A 20,885-nucleotide genomic window follows, 5' to 3' on the forward strand; every position below is an offset into this window, starting at 1 on the left:
AGAAATACATAGTAATGATGATGGATATGCAGTTTAGGCATGCATTAATTTTCTTGCTTCTTTTCCTGTCAGTTTATGTAGGTTATTTTGAACACATGGGAGGCCTATCTCATGAGCTTGAGTGGTATTAATTCATTTTTAGGCATTCATTAAAAATGGCTAAATAATACCTCTTTTTTACTTTCACTTGAAGTAATAAATGAATGAAGGAATCAAGCTCTTTCAGCCAATTAGAATATCCTAGGACATTATCACTTCAGTTTTATATACTTTTAAATCTAGCAAAAATTTTCCTTCTCTATTAACCATGTTTTTTATCCATGTAATTAACATAATACACTTTTTTAAAAGTTGAGTTCTGTGGGACATATCTACTCAAAGTGTGGTCCCTGGACAACCAGTATTGGCGTCATCTGTGAGCTTCTTAGAACTGTAGGATTGATTTCAGGCTTGATAAATCAATTTGCATTTAAACGAGATCCACAGGTGATTCCTATGTACATAAATGTTGGAGAATCAGTACACAGTGGGAGACTTTACCTGACTCCTAGATGTTTGTCACTCATTCTGTTAACGTCGCCATAGTTAAGAATTTCCAGCTGACTTAGCAGGTATAGCTACTCAACTTCTTGAACTGAGCACATGGTAATGTAAGTTAGTAATTAAACCAACAAAACAAGCTCTTCTTACCCCAAGGTGATTTTATACCTCTACAATGTTCTCCTGAAAAGCTTTCCTACTAGCCATTAAGGTCAGCAGGCCTTGGGCTCTTCTTGGGACTTACACTTGCTTACACCCATACCAAATCAGCTTTTCACCAAGTTCTGTGGGAAATCTTCAAGCCATTTAATTCTGCGTTTCCCTTATCTCTGTTATCTGTGTTTGCCACAAAGAATATAGGAACCTCTATTTACCTGTCCTTTCTTGTATCTTCCTCTCTATGCTCTTCTGTACTCTTTCCTCTGTCTCACTTTCTCTTCTTTGTGCTTTCTCACACTCATTCACTGTGCACTCGGAAACCCTTCTTCCAGAACAGACTTTCTCTTCTGTATTACCCGTTTTGTTCATAAATGGAATTTATTGGGTTGGCCAAAAAGTTCTTTTGGGATTTTCTGTAAGATGGGGAAAAAGCACGAACGAACTTTTTGGCCAACCCAATATTTTTACCCTTAAGATCACCACAAAGACTAATGACTCACTCCTCCACTCCTTTAGAATTGCTAGTTTACTCACTTCTCAGGGTCACTTCCAAAGGTACCACTCTTAATGTAAAACTACCTCTTCCCTTGTGTTTCGTGCCAAGTGGCCATCTGTCATTCACCAATGTATTCTATTATTTTCTCTTTGAAGACTTTGGCATCAGGTTCACAATCTCCTTCACCCAAGTTATGCCTTTATCCTTAAAAATCTCAGCCCATGTAGGCTATCTTGCTGTCTCCAAAAGCTTCCATTTCCCTCATCTCCTCAATTCACCTACCCACTTGCATTAACAATACTGTAGATGTTTCGCTGCCAGACATTACTCCATTTCGGAAAAAACACACTTTAACAGACTTATCAATTCTTCCTAAGCTTTCCATACTTCCCTAGTAAATTTTCTCACCTTTTCTTAACTATTATTTCAAGTTTTTATGGGTCTCTTAAACTTTTCCCCACCATTTACAGTAGGTGACTTTCCCTCTTACTTTAGTTAAAATAATCTCTTAAATTATGTATATTTGTGCTCACAGTCTCTTTATTTCCCTCTGCCTTGGTGGAAGAGACTGTGTTTTGGCTCATTAGGGCTAATCTCGGGGGGGGGTGGTGTATTCAGTGTCTTCACTGTCTGGGTCCTCAGGAACCTGCTTCCGTTCAGCCACACATCCATTTCTTCAGTGTCTCCCTATTTTCTGGGTCTTTATCAACAGCCTTTAAACAGGCTGTTTTTCCATCTTTCCATCCTATCCTATAAATACATATGTGAAATATTTTTGTGCCTTATTTTCTCAACTTCTCTGCAGAACTAGACCCTATTAACCTCTTAGTCCTTCATGAAATTCTTTCCTCCTTTGGATTATGGAATACCACTCTCTATTGTTTACCTTTTTAACGTTTTTGCCCTTTTATTCCATCTTGTTTTTCCTTTAATATTGAAATTCTGTACAGTTCTTCCCTTGTTTTCCTCTTTAGATTATCCTCATTACTTCCCATTCAAATAGCATCTGTTTTCTAATGACTCCCAAATGTGTATCTTTAGCTCGTGTCTCTCCCTTAAAGCCCAGTCCAATATATCTAATTGCCTAATAGACAAATTTAATTGAATGTTTGCCTGCAAATGTAAGCTTCAGTTTCTCTCCAGCCCTCCTTTATTCTTTCTTTTTACTTTTCTTCTTCCAGCAACCTCATCCAGAAACCTAAAAGCTAACTGGGTCATCTAGATGTTTTTTCTACCATTCACAAGTCTACCCTTTGACAAGTTCATTTAATCTCATTCCCTTAACAGCTCTTGAAACAGTCCAGTTCTCTCTATTCCCATCACCACAATCCTGACTAAAGCTAACATCATGGCTGACTTTGGTTTAAGATGACAGTCCGTAGCTGGTCTTCACTGCCACTACTGTTGTATTACTTTAGAAGTTTTCACATCACTTCTGCCAGAGTGAACTTATAAAACATAAGTAGTATCCTGTTATGCCTCTGTTTACATTCATTTGAGAAAGAAAAGAACAGCCACTGAGACCCAGGAGCTGGCTTGGCACTACAGTTAGGCCTTGGAGGTGCTAGATGCTGTATTGGTGCTTGCAGCTAGTCAATAATGTTCTCATGTTGAATATGACAAACAGCTCAGAATGCTCACCTCAGACAAGGCCACTCCACAATCATGATGGATCACAACAAAAACGTGACCATTGTGTAATTATGTCTCAATACAGTAAAAAATACTAACATTGTCCAAACCACCCCAAATGACCAAATATCCCTCCTCTTCACTAATATGAAAGATTTGCACCTTTATTAATTATGGCTTTAGCCTCTCTACATTCTTTCTGCCATCTAGATAAGAAGATTTAAGATATCCAATCGTAGAATCACCTCCACTTCCTTACAGCATCTAATTAAAGGCAAAGCCTTGCTTCCTTGACCATCCACATCACCTTACACAAGCCCAAACCCTATAAACTATTTGTAACATCCTCTTAGAAACATACCCCCATAGTTCCCGCTTACATGCCATGTCTCTTCTTGCAACTAGTAAATCAACTTAACTTTGTTCATCTACAGGCAGGTTTCTGGTGGCCTTTGACTGAAAGGCATTGGCAAAGTCGCTGTCTTCATGTTGCCCTTATGCAGACTACCATAACCTAATTCCTTTCTACTTATCCAAACTGGTTTCTCGCTTACATTGATTATGTTGTTGGTTTCTAGAAACTAGGGACTGGAACTTAATCTGTTTGGGTTTTGTTTGTTTGTTCATTCGATTTTAGTTTGGCTTAGTTTGGTTTTGGTATGCAGTGTGTAACATAGCGCCTGGTATTTAATCCAATTAATGTTTGATTGTGTGAATAAGTGATTTTTTTTCAGTTCTGCAGGCACGTTTTAAGTCAGGCTCTGCTACCAATATGAAGGATATAACAACTTCTGAATAAACATTTGAGTGAATAAATTACTTTTTCTGTCAAAGGGTAAAACTTCATTATAGAATCTTATGTGAATAGAAAATTAATTGCTTCTATAGTCAGAGTAGGACTCTGGGGGATGTGGAACTTACTTTCATATTAATTAGAAAAGATGTCATGAAAAGAAGAGGACTTTAAGAGATGCTGGTAAAGAAGGAGGACAAGAGGTCATGAGTATTTTTAATCAGCTTATTAAAGAACTAGTAAACTCTCTTTCCTGTATACTTTGCTTAAAACTTATGTTAATTATGTTTCTTTTTAAAATAATACAACTAAATTGCCTTTTTCGATCAGTTATCTTATTTTTTGAATTATAATTTACATACAATATTATATTAGTTTCATGTGCCCAGCATAGTGATTTGAATTGCCTTTTATTTTGCACTTGAAGTTATACACTTTAGAATTCATAACTTCCTGATGATCTCTCAGAATTTTCATGGGCCCATTATATATTTGAAAATGTACAATACATTGCTCATGCAATGGTCACTCATGCCTTTACTTGAAGTTATATGTACTAGATACTTTAGAATATGATTAGTAGCTTCTAAACATATGATCATATACAGAATATATACTGAGTAAAATATTTTTCTCCATTGAGAAAAAATAATTTCAAAACTGTTCTGTTGTAAAGTGTATACTTTTACAATTAAAAATATATCCATACTATACATATGTATTTATACACATACATATATGATAAACAGAGATATGTAAGGACATAGGCACACGTACAGAAAAGCTGGATGAGTTTCTAGAGGAAGAAAGATTATAGAAAGATCTTAATGTCAAGGGAAGATATGTTTTCATGAACAAGGTGATTTAAAGAAGTTGTTTTAGTTATCGGTACTTAATGCTTTAAGAAGCATTGTACCTGGCAGGAAAAACATTTGGAGCCTTTCATGAAATAAGTTTCTGTAAAGTAGTGAGGGCTAAAATCTGGCTATAGATATTTGGACTAACATTAAAGATGAAATGCATGGAGGAAAATGGGTGTCATCGTTGAAGAACATTCAGATAATATTCGTGGCCTTGAAAACAAGGGGGAAGCTTATATATATATATATATATATATATATATATATATATATATATATATATACACACATATATACATATGTATATATATATATCAATAAATGGAAAGAGAGAGTTGGAACCATGGAAGAGGAAGAAAGACTGAAGATGTTGAAACATTTGAAAAACATCTGAGAAAAAAATAATCCCCAAGTTTCTGAGACCAGTAAAGTGTTGTTACACTTATTCCCTAGTGGATAACAAAACATACCCACATGTCAGCACAGCCAAAGATTTTGAACAGTCTGGAAATACAGGAACAACTTAATTAGGGTACTTGCAAATACTATAACTCTCTACTTGACCAATGGGAATACTTGTTTATTTGCTACTGAGTCCAAAGAATGCTGGTTAGTACCATAGTCAAGAAATATTCCCTTCTCTTTTGTTCAGTATCAAGTCTACATTTTACTATCTCCAATATTAATTTGGATCATGATAATGCAGCTTTAGTTTCTTCCTTATGAGATCAGTGTGTCTGTTGCCTTGGTATTTAATTCCATTTCTGTCAAATTCAACATCTTCTAGCCTTATGATTTTATGTTGCTTTTTCATGAAGTCCATGATATCTCAGTGAAGATGCCAGAACTGTTTCCTGAACTTCTGTTTGGTAGACTGCTGTTGGGAGTTTATACTCTCTCTAATTTTTTTCAATATGGTATTTTTTCTTTATTCTGTAATAAATGTTACAAGTACCATGTTGGGTTTTTTTTCCCCTTTGTTTTCTCTTCCTCAGCCAAGGCAGGATTCTGTTAAGTTTTGACTTAATGAACTTTACATGGTACTACTCGTTTTCTATTTGGGTCATTGTTTATTCGTGTTATCAGGACTACATAACAATCCTGTTGGAGAGTGAGTTGTGCCCAACTCTCAATCTCATCTGGAGTTTCCGGGAGACTTCATTGAATCCAACTTTACTTTCCTCAGCTTGTAGCACCTAAACTCATGGGCTGTTTTTGTGACCACTATATAACTACCAGGATTGTTACACATGTACACCTTCATAGAGCTTTTGAACTGTGGGTGGAGTGGGAGAGACTGTAATATTGTATATGGAGGCATGATGCTGTGATAGACCTCACTTTATTATGCATCTACTATGTACCAGGTGCTATTCTAGGCACTGCAGATAGCATGAAAAAGGAAATGCAAAAGGATACGTGACCTTATACAGTTTATATTCCTGTGGGAAAGATGGAAATTAAGCAGATTAATATGTAAAACATATAGAATGTTAGTGATAAATGCCAAAGATGAAAATGAAGGGGGAATGAGAGCTAAGGTGTGTGTGCGTGTGTGTGTTTGTGTGTGTGTGTGTATAGATAGAGTGGCAGTAGAAGGCCTCACTGAGAAAGTGTCATTTAAGTAAAGATCTAATGAGGAATTTACAAATACCCGAGGTAGGACCATTTAAGGCAGAGAGAAGAATAAATGCATAGCCCGAGGAGGTAGGAGTGTACCTAGAGTGTCAGAGAAAAACAAGGAGTGTGTCGGGGGCTGAAATATCAAGGTGTTTAGTAGCAGAAGAGGTCAGAGAGGCTAAGGAGATTAAGGTCAGGTGAAGCCATGGTTAGGCTTTGAGCTTTTACTCAGAGTGAGAAGGGAAGCTTTTGGAGAGTTGAGCTGGCTTTCTCTGTCAGCTGTGTTGAGAATGTATCGTTAGGGAGCAAAGACAGGAACAGGGATACCATTTAGTAGGCTATTTTGAAACATCTAGACTCACGAGAGATGATGGGGGTCTTTTGACTAGTGTGGTTGTAGTAGTGAGCACAGTTATAACATTGCTTTCTGGATGTCTTTTGAGGTAAGAACCCGTAGGATTTTCTGATGGATTGCCTGTGGGGTTTGAGATAAAGAGTCAAGAAGGATTCAAAGTTGTTGGCCTGAGCAAATGGAAATATAGATCGAGGCCTAGGACACGCTATATTTAGAGGTCAGGGAGATGAGGAGGAACCAGCGTGGGAGACTGAGTAAAGGCAGTCTTTGAGGTCAGAGGAAGTATGTGTTTGTAGTCTAGGAAGCCAAATCAGTATTCCCAAGAAGACGAATCCTCTGAATCAAATTATGGTGATAAATAAGCTGAGGACTGAGAATCGGCCATTGACACTTTCTGAGTGTCAAACAGCAGGTAAGCAGTGGGGACAGAATTCGAACCACCTGAGAACAGAGTGACTCCAAAACTTTTCATTACCTTCTTTCCCGTCCCCTTGCTACCCTAAATTTTCTCATTTGTAATCAACTATCCTTAGGTGTGTCTGCAACGAAATTTTCTGGGCTCTTCACTGTCTTGTTCATACTCCTTAAGGCGCATTTATGCCAGTTTTTTTCTTAATTTTCCAATATTCCTCTTTAAAATGTTGTTGCTTATCAGAACCCAGGTATCATCTAAACAGTGACAAATCTGCGGAGGCTACTAACTGCTTCTTTCTCAGACCTGTATCTCTATTTATGCAGCAGTTACTCAGTTTGCAAATAGTATACATCGGCAATGGGGTACAGTAATTGAGCTGCACACAGTTGCCAATGAGCCTATAGACTGTCGATGTCCATACCAAGTGACCAGGCATTCCTTCTGATACCTTGGTGCCCGTGTTGCATTAATGGGTAAATATTTTGAATACCATTCCTGACTACATCCAAACTATCAGGTTACTTTTACTGTGAGTTGGAATAAGATATGTTCAATTGTGTTGGATTCATCTTCATTGAAATACCCCTAGAAGCAGCAGAGTATGTTTGAAAGAGAGCTTAACTTGTAACTAGATCATCAGGGTTCTAATATTGGTCTAAAACTTTCTACTTCTATGATTCTTTTTTTGGCCACGCCACGTGGCTTGCGGGATCTTAGTTCCCCAACCAGGACCAGGGATTGAACGCCTGCCCCCTGCAATGGAAGTGCAGTGTCTTAACCACTGGACCACCAGGAAATTGCCTCTACTTCTATGATCTTGCATATATGACTTAATCGTATTTGCGCTCAATTTTCTCCTGTGTAAAATAGGATAAAATAATGCTGATTCTATCTCACAGAATTATGAAATACATATGAAATCATGTAATACACAGTAATTTGGTACACAGTGTAACGCATTCCATTTTTATCATTGTTATATCAGTGTTTTCAAATCTTTCACAAACTTCTCTGTGCCTTGCTTTCCTCCTCTGTCAAATTGGGAGAATAATAGTACCTACTCCAGAGATTACTGTTTTGTTATGGTGATGATGGTAGTTATTGTTGTTATATAAATTAGAATAATTGGAATAATTTGGCTAACCAAACAAGGTATTTAAGCTCAAATATTATCCCTGAGATATTCAATTATGGTTGTCTCTCTGTTAGTAATACTAATTGATTATTCCATTAGATGCTTAGAATAAAGAGATTATGATCATGACATTAAGGAGGCCATTGATAATTTTTTTCCATCATTTATAAAGACAAGATGGTATTCTGATTCTACTCTTCATATAATTTCATGTAAAAAAAACTACAAAACAAAACTCCATGTAGATAAAATAGAAGCCACTCTGTTAGAAAAGGATAATTCTAAAACTGTTTAACTTAAAGAACACCAGTTTGTGCTCATTGTTCTTGTTGTCGTTTTGTTGTAGTACAAGTGTTTTTCTTATTTTCTCTATTTTTTGAGTTGATGTAGTTAAAATTTGAGATGCCCCACATCCCGCTGTAGCTCTTGGTAGTTGTGAATATTTGAATATTATATATTTACTTAGAATGTGCTTATTTTTCTCTTCTAAATGCTCAGAGTCCTTTGCAAATAGCATTTACATTTTTTCCTCTTTTTTTATTGTGGTAAAATATACATAAATCATATTTATTTTAACCATTTATAAATATGCAGTTCATTGGCATTAAATACAGTCAGAGTGTTGTGTAACCATCACCACTGTCTAGAGCCAAAACTTTTTCATCATCCTCAACAAAAACTTTGTAACTATCAAACAGTAACAACCCCATTTTCCCTCCCACCATCCCTTAGTAACCTCTGTTGTATTTTCTGTCTCCAGGAATTTGCCTATTCTAGGTACCTCGTGTAAATGGAATCTACAATATTTGTCCTTCTGTGTCTGGCTTATTTCACTAAACATAGTGTTTTCAAGGTTCATCCATGTTATAGCATGTAACAAAATTCCGTTCCTTTTTTGACTTAATAAATCCCACTGTGTGTATATATCATATTCTGTTATTCATCGGTTGATTGACACTCAGGTTGTTTCCACCTTTTAGCTATTGTGAATCATGCTACTATGATCATTGGTGTACAAATATTTGTTCAAATCCCTGCTTTCAGTTCTTTAAGATGTGCAGTGTAGGTAGTAGCACAGTTGTTGGATCATATGGTAGCTCTACGTTTAACCTTTGAGAAAGTGCCAAACTATTTGCTACAGTGTTGTCTTGTTTTTAAACAATTATCACAAATTTTAAACTTACACAGAAGTATACAAAATACTGTGAGTGTTCCTTGTATACCCATGAACTCATCCAGTTTTGTTTTGTTTTTTTACATCTTTATTAGAGTATAATTGCTTTACAATGGTGCGTTAGTTTCTACTTTACAACAAAGTGAATCAGTTATACATATACATATGTTCCCATATCTCTTGCATCTCCCTCCCTCCCACCCTCCCTATCCCACCCCTGTAGGTGGTCACAAACCACCAAACTGATCTCCCTGTGCCATGCCGCTGCTTCCCACTAGCTATCCACCCTACGTTTGGTAGTGTATATATGTCCATGCCTCTCTCTCATTTTGTCACAGCTTACCCTTCCCCCTACCCATATCCTCAAGTCCATGCTCTAGTAGGTCTGTGTCTTTATTCCCATCTTACCCGTAGGTTCTTCATGACTTTTTATTTTTTCTTACATTCCATATATATGTGTTAGCATACGGTATTTGTTTCTCTGACTTACTTCACTCTGTATGACAGACTCTAGGTCCATCCACCTCACTACATATAACTCAATTTCATTTCATTTTGTGGCTGAGTAATATTCCATTGTATATATGTGCCACATCTTCTTTTTCCATTCATCTGTTGATGGACGCTTAGGTTGCTTCCATGTCCTGGCTATTGTAAATAGAGCTGCAATGAACATATTGGTACATGACTCTCTTTGAATTATGGCAATATGCACACTTCTCTTATATTCTTTATTTCCAAATAAATAGCCATGACAAATACTTTTGTAATTTGCAGACTGCTTTATATTCATGATTTTAGTTAATTCTTATACTTAAAAAAATTGGTTTGGATACAAAAAGTAAGCAAATCAATATTCTTAAAAGTTTTTAAGAGTGAAAAATTAGTATAGCTCTTTTTAATTTGGCAAAGCCCTTTATTTCTGTTGTAGTTGCTTTTTTTCCCTGGTTTTTTGCCGGTACCATACTGTCTTGATTACTGTAGCTCTGTAGTATAGTCTAAAGTCAGGGAGCCTGATTCCTCCAGTTCCATTTTTCGTTCTCAAGATTGCTTTGGCTCTTCGGTGTCTTTTGTGTTTCCATACAAATTGTGAAATTTTTGTTTGTAGTTCTGTGAAAAATGCTAGTGGTAGTTTGATAGGGATTGCAATGAATCTGTAGATTGCTTTGGGTAGTAGAGTCATTTTCACAATGTAGATTCTTCCAATCCAAGAACATGGTATATCTCTTCATCTATTTGTATCATCTTTAATTTCTTTCATCAGTGTCTTATAGGTTTCCGCATATAAGTCTTTTGTCGCCTTAGGTAGGTTTATTCCTAGATATTTTATTCTTTTTGTTTCAGTGGTAAATGGGAGGGTTTTCTTAATTTCACGCTCAGATTTTTCATCATTAATGTATAAGAATGCCAGAGATTTCTGTGCATTAATTTTGTATCCTGCTACTTTGCCAAATTCATTGATTAGCTCTGGTAGTTTTCTGGTAGCATCCTTAGGATTCTCTGTGTATAGTATCATGTCATCTGCACACTGTGACAGCTTTACTTTTTCTTTTCTGATTTGGATTCCTTTTATTTCTTTTTCTTCACTAATTGCTGTGGCTAGAACTTCCAAAACTATGTTGAATAAGAGTGGTGAGAGTGGGCAACCTTGTCTTGTTCCTGATCTTAGTGGAAATGGTTTTAATTTTCACCATTGAGGACGATGTTGGCTGTGGGTTTGTCATATATGGCCTTTATTATGTTGAGGAAAGTTCCCTGTATGCCTACTTTCTTCAGGGTTTTTATCATAAATGGGTGTTGAATTTTGTCAAAAGCTTTCTCTGTATCTTTTGAGATGGTCATGGTTTTTCTCCTTCAGTTTGTTGATATGGTGTATCACGTTGATTGATTTGCGTATATTGAAGAATCCTTGCATTCCTGGGATAAACCCCACTTGCTCGTGGTGTATGATCCTTTTAATGTGCTGTTGGATTCTGTTTGCTAGTATTTTGTTGAGGATTTTTGCATCTATGTTCATCAGTGATATTGGCTGTAGTTTTCTTTCTTTGTGACTCTTTGTCTGGTTTTGGTATCAGGGTGATGGTGGCCTCATAGAATGAGTTTCAGAGTGTTCCTCCCTCTGCTATCTGTTGGAAGAGTTTGAGAAGGATAGGTGTTAGCTCTTCTCTCAATGTTTGATAGAATTCGCCTGTGAAGCCATCTGGTCCTGGGCTTTTGTTTGTTGGAAGATTGTTAATCACAGTTTCAATTTCAGTGCTTGTGATTGGTCTGTTCATATTTTCTATTTCTTCCTGGTTCAGTCTCAGCAGGGTGTGCATTTCTAAGAATTTGTCCATTTCTTCCAGGTTTTCCATTTTATTGGCATAGAGTTGCTTGTAGTAATCTCTAATAATCTTTTGTATTTCTGCAGTGTCAGTTGTTACATCTCCTTTTTCATTTCTAATTCTACTGATTTGAGTCTTCTCCCTTTTTTTTCTTTATGAGTCTGGCTAATGGTTTATCAATTTTATTTATCTTTTCAAAGAACCAACTTTAGTTTTATTGATCTTTGCTATCATTTCCTTCATTTCTTTTTCATTTATTTCTGATCTGATCTTTATGATGTCTTTCCTTCTGCTAAATTTAGGGTGTTCTTGTTCTTTCTCTAATTGCTTTAGGTGCAAGGTTAGGTTGTTTATTCGAGATGTTTCCTGTTTCTTAAAGTAGGATTGTATTACAATTAACTTCCCTCTTAGAACAGCTTTTGCTGTATCCCATAGGTTTTGGGTTGTTGTGTCTCCATTGTTATTTGTTTCTATGTTTTTTTTTTATTTCCTCTTTGATTTCTTCAGTGATCACTTCGATATTAAGTAGTGTATTGTTTAGCCTCCATGTGTTCGTATTTTTTACAGATCTTTTCCTGTACTTGATAGCTAGTCTCATAGCGTTGTGGTTGTAAAAGGTACTTGATACGATTTCAATTTTCTTAAATTTGCCAAGGCTAGATTTGTGACCCAATATATGATCGATCCTGGAGAATGTTCCATAAGCACTTGAGAAAAATGTGTATTCTGTTGTTTTTGGATGGAATGTCCTATAAATATCAGTTAAGTCCATCTTGTTTAATGTATCATTTAAAACTCACATTTCCTTATTTATTTTCATTTTGGATGATCTGTCCATTGGTGAAAGTGGGGTGTTAAAGTCCCCTACTATGATTGTGTTACTGTTGATTTCCTCTTTTATGGCTGTTAGTATTTGCCTTACATATTGAGGTTCTACTGTGTTGCATGCATAAATATTTACAACTGTTATATCTTCTTCATGGATCGATCCCTTGATCATTCTATAGTGTCCTTCTTTGTCTGTTGTAATATTCTTTATTTTAAAGTCTCTTTTGTATGATATGAGAATTGCTACTCCAGCATTCTTTTGATTTCCATTTGTATGGAATAACTTTTTCCATCCCCTCACTTTCAGTCTGTATGTGTCCCTAGGTCTGAAGTGGGTCTCTTGTGGACAGCTTATATATGGGTCCTGTTTCTGTATCCATTCAGCCAAGTCTGTGTCTTTTGGTGGGAGTATTTAATCCATTTACATTTAAGGTAATTATCGATATGTATGTTCCTTTTCCCATTTACTTAATTGTTTTGGGTTTGTTCTTATAGGTCTTTTCCTTCTCTTGTGTTTCTTTCCTAGAGAAGTTCCTTTAGCATTTGTTGTAAAGCTGTTTTGGTGGTGCTGAACTCTCTCAGCTCTTGCTTGTCTGTAAAGATTTTAATTTCTCCATCAAATCCGAATAAGATCCTTGCTGGGTAGAATAATCTTGGTTTTAGGTTTTTCTCCTTCATCACTTTAAATATCTCCTGCCACTCCCTTCTGGCCTGCAGAGTTTCTGCTGAAAGATCAGCTGTTAATCTTATCGGGATTCCCTTGTGTGTTATTTGTTGTTTTTCCCTTGCTGCTTTTAATATGTTTTCTTTGTATTTAATTTTTGATAGTTTGATTAACATGTGTCTTGGCGTGTTTCTCCTTGGGTTTATCCTGTATGGGACTCTCTGTGCTTCCTGGACCTGATTAACTATTTCCTTTCCCATATTAGGGAAGTTTTCAACTATAATCTCTTCAAATATTTTCTCAGTCCCTTTCTTTTTCTCCTCTTCTTTTGTTACCTGTATTATTCCAATGTTGGTGCGTTTAATGTTGTCTTAGAGGTCTCTGAGACTGTCCTCAGTTCTTTTCCTTCTTTTTTCTTTCTTCTGCTCTGCAGTAGTTATTTACACTATTTTATCTTCCAGGTCACTTGTTTGTTCTTCTGCCTCAGTTATTCTGCTCTTGATCCCATCTAGAGTATTTTTAATTTCATTTTTTGTGTTGCTTATCGTTGCTTCCTTCCTCTTTATTTCTTCTAGGTCCTTGTTAAATGTTTCTTGCATTTTGTCTGTTCTATTTCCAAGATTTTGGATCATCTTTACTATCATTATTCTGAATTCTTTTTCAGGTAGACTGCCTATTTCCTCTTCATTTATTAGGTCTGGTGGGTTTTTAACTTGCTCCTTCATCTGCTCTGTGTTTTTCTGTCTTTTCATTTTACTTATTGTGTTTGGGGTCTCCTTTTTGCAGGCTGCAGGTTCGTAGTTCCCGTTGTTTTTGTTATCTGTCCCCAGTGGCTATGATTGGTTCCGTGGGTTGAGTAGTTTTCCTGGTTGCGGGGACTAGTGACTGTGTTCTGGTGGATGAGGATGGATCTTGTCTTTCTTTTGGGCAGGTCCACATCTGGTGGTGTGTTTTGAGGTGTCTCTAGCCTTATTATGATTTTAGGCAGCCTCTCTGCTAACGGATGGGGCTTTGGTCCTGTCTTGCTCGTTTTTTGGCATAGGGTGTACAGCACTGTAGCTTGCTTGGTCATTGAGTGAAGCTGGGTCTTGGCATTGAGATGGAGATCTCTGGGAGATTTTTGGCATTTGATATTATGTGGACCTGGGAGGTCTCTTGTGGACCAGTGTCCTGAAGTTGTTTCTCCCACCTCTTAGACACAGCCCTGACACCTGGCTGGAGCACCAAGAGCCTTTCATCCACACAGACCAGAATAAAAGGGAGAAAAAATAGAAAGGAAAGAAAGGAAGGAAGGAAGAAAGGAAGGAAGGAAGAAAGGAATCTAGAAAGAAAGGAAGAAAGAAAGGAAGAAGATAAAGTAGGATAAAATAAAGTTATTAAAATAAATTGTTATTAAGAAGAAAAATTTAAAGAAAAAATATGGGACGGTCAGAACCTTAGGACAAATGTTGAAAGCAAAGCTATACAGACAAAATGTCACACAGAAGCACACACATACACACCCATAAAAGGAGAAAAAGGGTAAAAAATAATATATCTTGCTCCCAAAGTCCACCTCCTCAACTTGGGATGTTTCACTATCTATTCAGGTATTCCATAGATGCAGGTACATCAAGTTGATTGTGGAGATTTAATCCACTGCTCCTGAGGCTGCTGGGAGAGATTTCCCTTTCTCTTCTTTGTTCACACAGCTGCTGGGGTTCTGCTTTGGATTTGGCCCCGCCTCTGCGTGTAGGTTGCCTGAGGGCGTCTGTTCTTCGCTCAGACAGGACGGGGTTAAAGGAGCAGCTGATTCGGGGGCTCTGGCTCACTCAGGTCGGGGGGAGGGAGGGGCACCGATGTGGGGCAAGCCCTGGGGCGGCAGAGGCCAGCGTGACGTTGCACCAGCCTGAGGTGCGCCGTGTGCTGTCCTGGGGAAGCCGTCCCTGGATCCCGGGACCCTGGCAGTGGCGTGGTGCACTAACCCCTTCAGGCTGTGTTCATGCAGCCACCCCCAGTCCTCTCCCTGGGATCAAACCTCCGAAGCAGGAGCCTCAGCTCCCAGCCCCCGCCTGTCCCGGCGGGTGAGCAGACAAGCCTCTCGGGCTGGTGAGTGCTGGTCGGCACCGATGCTCTGTGGGAATCTCTCTGCTTTGCCCTCCGCAACCTGTTGCTGTGCTCTCTTCTGTGGCTCTGAAGCATCCCCCTCTGCCACCTGCAGTCTTCCCCCGTGAAGGGGCTTCTAGTGTGTGGAAACCTTTCCTTCTTCACAGCTCCCTCCCACTGGTGCAGGTCCCATCCCTATTCTTTTGTCTCTGTTTATTCTTTTTTCTTTTGCCCTAACCAGGTACGTGGGGAGTTTCTTGCCTTTTGGAAGGTCTGAGGTCTTCTGCCAGCGTTCAGTGCGTGTTTTGTAGGAGCAGTCCCACGTTTAGATGTATTTCTGACGTATCTGTGGGGAGGAAGGTGATCTCCACGTCTTAGTCTTCCGCCACCTTCCTCTGTCCCCGCATTTACCTTTTAATGGAGAACAAATTTAAAGTATTGGGAAACGTGCCAATTAGATGCTAAGGACATAGAATTTAGAGGAGCAAAGTTGAGAATTAAGAATATGTGAATTTTGAAGCTTTGTCTAGGTTCTTACCTATAACATTATATTGTGGCTAGTTTATTTTCATGGCCTTTTCAGTTCAAGTAGCAAGCTAGAACTTTCCATGGTTCTGTATATGCTTGGGTAAACAATTCAGCAATGTCTTTGTGAAGCTGACTTTCAAGGTAACCCAGAAGTTTCACCTGCTAATTGATACGACGTCCTGGGAGCATATAATCCCCAAGAACCATAGTCTGTGTACTTAGAAATTTTCAAGTAGAATCCAAGATAGTAAAATGTTTCTGTTACCTTTGGAGTTTTGCTACTGATGAGATGAAACTGAGTTCTTATTTGCTGCCCTTGATGGCATAATTTAAAATGTATATATTCTAGCTAGTCTATAAATACTTTCAAAAAAAGGCTGTCCTTTTATAGTGTTTTATTTCATTTATTGTGCTAAATTTTAATTTGTTTTCTTGTATATTACAGTTTTTCCTGATTGGATGTATTCTATTGTCTGTTGGCTCTTTTAGCATTTTGTACTCTTTGACCTTAAGCCCAGTAATTCTAGTTCATGAACTCTTTAAAATAACTTTAAAGAGCTCTCTATTCACTTGTGACAACTTTTTTAAATTGGATAATCTTTTTAAATATTTAAAAATATATGGATTATTTTATGAGCATTCCCAGCATTTGGTGTGCTCAGGGAATAGTCCAGTCAAGATGATTACTTACTTCTCTGACAGTGTTTTTGATGTTGCCATATTGTATATATCTATATTTATGTCTACATATCTTATCTGTCTGTCTTTAACTATTTGCTTTCAGAGGGAAGACACTAGATCTGCACTGTGCAATTACAATTGACACTTGACACATTGTAGCTTTTAAAATTTAAGTTAAATTAGATTAAATTAAATTAAAAATTAATATCCCCAGTCATACTTGCCATGTTTCGATCACTCAGTACCCACGCACGGCTAGTGGGATGTATTGGACAGTGCAGATACAGAATGTGTCTGTCCTTGCAGAAAGTTCTACTGAACAGTGCTCCACAGAGTGTGCATGTATCAATTATATGCCTCCCATCTGTACTCCAATATTAAACTTTGGAATATTTGTTTAAATTCCTATAGATCTAAAAGTTTTAAAAAACAGTCTGATGTAGAATAACCTCCTGTCACAAACTCAAGTGAAATCTTTGTATAATGCTACTATTAAATCACAGAAATATTTTTCTCACTATATGTTAAATACATTATAGCTTGCTTTTTCTGCAGGTTGTTAGGTTCGGGACATATAACATATTGTTATAGCCACAGGTTTTAATGACTATAGTAATATAGTTCTACTGCATCATAGCTTAAAATTGTTGTCTCTGTAGAGACATTATTAGCTAAACTCAGCAGTATCAATTGCTACATTTTGTTAAGTAATTGTGTTTTTGTTGTTTGAAAGTTAACTCTGCTTAGGAGAAATGAACAAAGGAATTTAGAAAGCTTTATGAAACTGAATCTAATTTTCCTTGAAATGGGAGTACTTTGACAATTCTAGAGAGAGAAATTAACCCGCAGTCTTGTACTTAGAGAAACATGGGGGGTTTTTTGGTAAATTATTTATGCTAGTATACTTTTTTCCTATTGTATATACTTACTGGATTTTCTCTTTGATTTTTAATAAAGACTTTATACTTATGTTATTAGGAGCATTATCAGTGTTGTACTTTTAAAAGATAAATTCCATTTTAATTATCTGACACTGTATCATTTCATTGTTTGTTATCATTTGCCTTTGTTGGTTCTTTTGGGGGGGGCAGTCTTAACTTATAATGCCTCAGAAACTATTATGTAAAAAAAAGTTAAGAGTAGACATCTTATTACAAAAAATAACAATTCAGTATGAAAATGGCTTGTGATTCATTGCCATTTTGATGCTTCTACTGCCAAGAACTTGAGAAAAAATCTTTAGTTTCACATGATAAGCTGACAGAGTGAAATATCTTAAGGCTTGAAAGGACAAGTGGAAGTTATAATTACTGTATAGTTTCACAGTCCTTTTATTGAATACTCACCTTTGCTATCATGCTGCAGGCCATAGAGCGAGAAAAAGCCGAGAAGTTCAGAAAACTGCAAGATACCAGCAGATCAGCTCAGGCCCTGGTGGAACAGATGCTGAATGGTAATTACACTGAGTTGATTTAGATAATCTTCTTAGGGATTTGATAAACACAAAGGTTCATATTTATCAGCAGAATTATATCAGACAAGCCCTTCCTGAATGAAAATTTAAAGTCAGTTTGTGAGCTTTTATTTTTCTTTCCTAATGCTAAGCAAATTATTAGAGGAAATTCAACTTTGAGTCCAATGGAAGAAAATGGCTTGTGGTAGAATATTGTATCAATCTGCTGCCGAGAAATCAGTTTTAGTGCAAATCCTGCTAGCATTTGTCCAAATGATTTAAGAAAACAAGATTTGCAGAAATAATTGGAAATGTAAGCAATCATATGCGTAAAGTGGTTATAATCTGATTTAAAATAATTTTGCAATATATTTTTCCCTACCTGTTTGCTAATAATATATTTATTTTCTATGTTGCTTTTTATTTTTATAACATGTTTAAAAGAAAATGTCTCCTCAGGGGAACTTTTTTTTTTTTTAACTTCACCTACTTATGAATGAGGTAAAAGTACAAAACTAGCAAAACATATTTTAAAATAATGAATTAAAATTAATTTTCACTAACACTTGGTACCTCAAAAGCTGTCTGAACAAAATGTTATTGACGTCAGTTATAAACAAACTTCCTTTCAATTGTCATTGTTATACTATTATATTCATTTCTATAAGTATAAGTAGGTATAAGTAATTTATGAAAATCAGGGGTGATGCTATTTCTAAACAAGGTTTATTTTATTTTTCAAAGGATATGTTTACAAGAATATCATAAGAAAATGTAACAAATGTTTTTGTTATGCATGTCAGCTTTTTCCAGTACCTGCTTGCATTCTGGGGTATAAATTCTGTGTATGAATTATTTTTTGCCTTAATTGCCATGTTGGCATTAAAAAATTCAGTGATCTTCCTAGGAAATCAATTCATTTTCTTCTTCTAATGTGCCCCATGACTGTATTTGGTTAAAAATAAAAACAAGCAAATATGACAACTGAGGACTGGGTTAACAAGTTAATGAATATATAGAAGATGCAAAATACACGAAAGGTGGTTTTTTAGATGCATGTTTGCTGGATGGTTTAACTGATGAGTTTGACAACAGCATATTCATGTTAAATAAAATTATATGATCTAAAAAAATATCCTTAAACTGTTATATAATTTCTCCCTAGGAACTGCACTATCACTTTTTCATTTTTATAAAGTAATGTAAAATCTATACTTTTAAATAATCTCTACTTTTAAATGGTCTCATTTCATAATCAAATATCAAGTATACCTTAACTCAGATTATCTGATAGTAGCATACACTCAATTATTCAAAAAGAAGTTAAAATTTAGAATTGAAGGTAATGATTTTTTTTGATGAAATTACATACAGGGTTAAAATGATCATATGATTAGTGATAACATAATTTTCTAGATTACTGCCCTTAAAGCTCTAAATTTTGGAAGCATGAAGAAAAATCAGGACATATACTAGGTCTCTAATAAATATTAATTGACTGATTAAATTCTGTTTAGCAAAGCAAAATTAAGGCAGTAATTGAGATAATGACATTGGTAATTTTGGTCAGAAGATAATAATACTTCTGAAGGAAAATTCTAATTTCTGTAGAAAGCAAAGCACAGTAAGGGGTAGGGGTGCGATTTGAGACATTCCTCATTGGTTGACTATATTGATCAAATTTTACGTTTCTCATTTATTATGCTAATAAAGATTTGGTCTAAGTGACATGTGATTAGGTTCGAAATTGGGCTATAACTAGAGCATAGATACTTCTGCTCTGCTCCATTTCATCAAACAATTTACATAATTACTAAAAAGTAGACTCCAAGATTCGAACTTATATTTTGTTCCTTTTTGTTTTGTCTTTTACAGAAGAAATTGCTTAGTATTTATTTTTTTGTGATTGTTTGCGCAAATTGTGAGTTAAGCCAGATGCACAATATGTGCCTGGAGGACCTCTCCAGGTATATTTCAGAGGGCCCTGCCTAACCCTATATTACAATTGCTCCACCAACATAGAGCCAAAAACTAGAGTTTATTGATGTGGTTCATGAAGTTGAAAGACAAACTGAGGTTTCTCTAAACCAGATTTCCCAACAGTTATCTCAGTAAAGCTCTTAAATTTATAAGTTCAGAATTTCCTTTCTCAAGTGTGGCTATGGAGTTGTAATAAAACTCATAACCATGTGAAACACACACATTCTTGTTCTTTTGTTTATAGAAAGGAAAATGACAGCTGAATCATGGTACTTCATTTATGATCTAATGTAAATGTCTATTCATTTAACCACATATCTTATCCTTAAAAATTAAGATAAAGGCAGATCCAAATATATATACATTCTATATATGTTTTCTCATGATAACAACTTTTAACATATATTCATAGTTTAAAAGTATATATGGAGATTAGCATAAATATAGCTATTATATTCTAAAGAAAGCATTTCATAAACTATGTTTTATATATGTGTATATACACACACACAAACACACACACAGGAAACTGAATTTTCTACTTAGAATAATTTGCCATAAGATTAGAGCATGTTTTAAAGTATCTAGAATGATTTTGGAACTCTTAATTTTTCCTTCAGAATGAAACTCTAAGACATGCAAAAAAATTCCTCATTGCTTATATTTTACATCAGTTTTGACCACAAATGGTATATCAAACATATTTTCAAATCACTTTTGGCCATTTTTAAATAGCTACTGAAAGCATAAATTTTTAGCACCACTTAAGAAATGCAAAAATCAAAATCTTTTAGTCCTGAAGGCATTTCTTGAATGAATTTAAGAAAGGTGCTGAGAAACAGGGAGTAGGGTAGGGTCTTAAAATGGTTAAAAATGCAGAGATTACCATGTTGCCAATGTAGAAGAAATGGCTTTCATTCTGTGTTGCAAGGTTGTGTTAAAAATCAATTGCATGTCCTGAAAACACTGTTTCCCGTAGCACGTTTAGTTTTGCACGGTTACATAGAAGTTATGATCATTTAGAAGATCATTTTTGTTTTGGCTGCATTTTATCAAATGCAAAGTGTTATATGAAGAATATTAAAATACAGTTAATATTAAATATACTGTAACTTTTAGTATTAACTATGTTGTGAATTTTGCAGTAGAATGATTTATATTTG

At 36.0% G+C, this 20,885-nt stretch overlaps 1 protein-coding gene across 17 annotated transcripts in view; it reads left to right on the top strand.

The window, feature by feature from the left end:
* The window catches only part of DMD (dystrophin), a 2,551,447-nt gene that overhangs the window by 1,124,808 nt on the left and 1,405,754 nt on the right, over positions 1-20,885 (top strand). For all 17 annotated transcript variants that reach the window (XM_067023689.1, XM_067023685.1, XM_067023692.1 and 14 more), the window contains one exon: positions 17,655-17,742. In XM_067023689.1, coding sequence (XP_066879790.1) covers positions 17,655-17,742 — 88 coding nt within the window. The remainder of the gene's footprint in view (positions 1-17,654; positions 17,743-20,885) is intronic.

Source organism: Kogia breviceps, chromosome X, assembly GCF_026419965.1.
Source record: "Kogia breviceps isolate mKogBre1 chromosome X, mKogBre1 haplotype 1, whole genome shotgun sequence".
NCBI lineage: Eukaryota > Metazoa > Chordata > Mammalia > Artiodactyla > Physeteridae > Kogia > Kogia breviceps.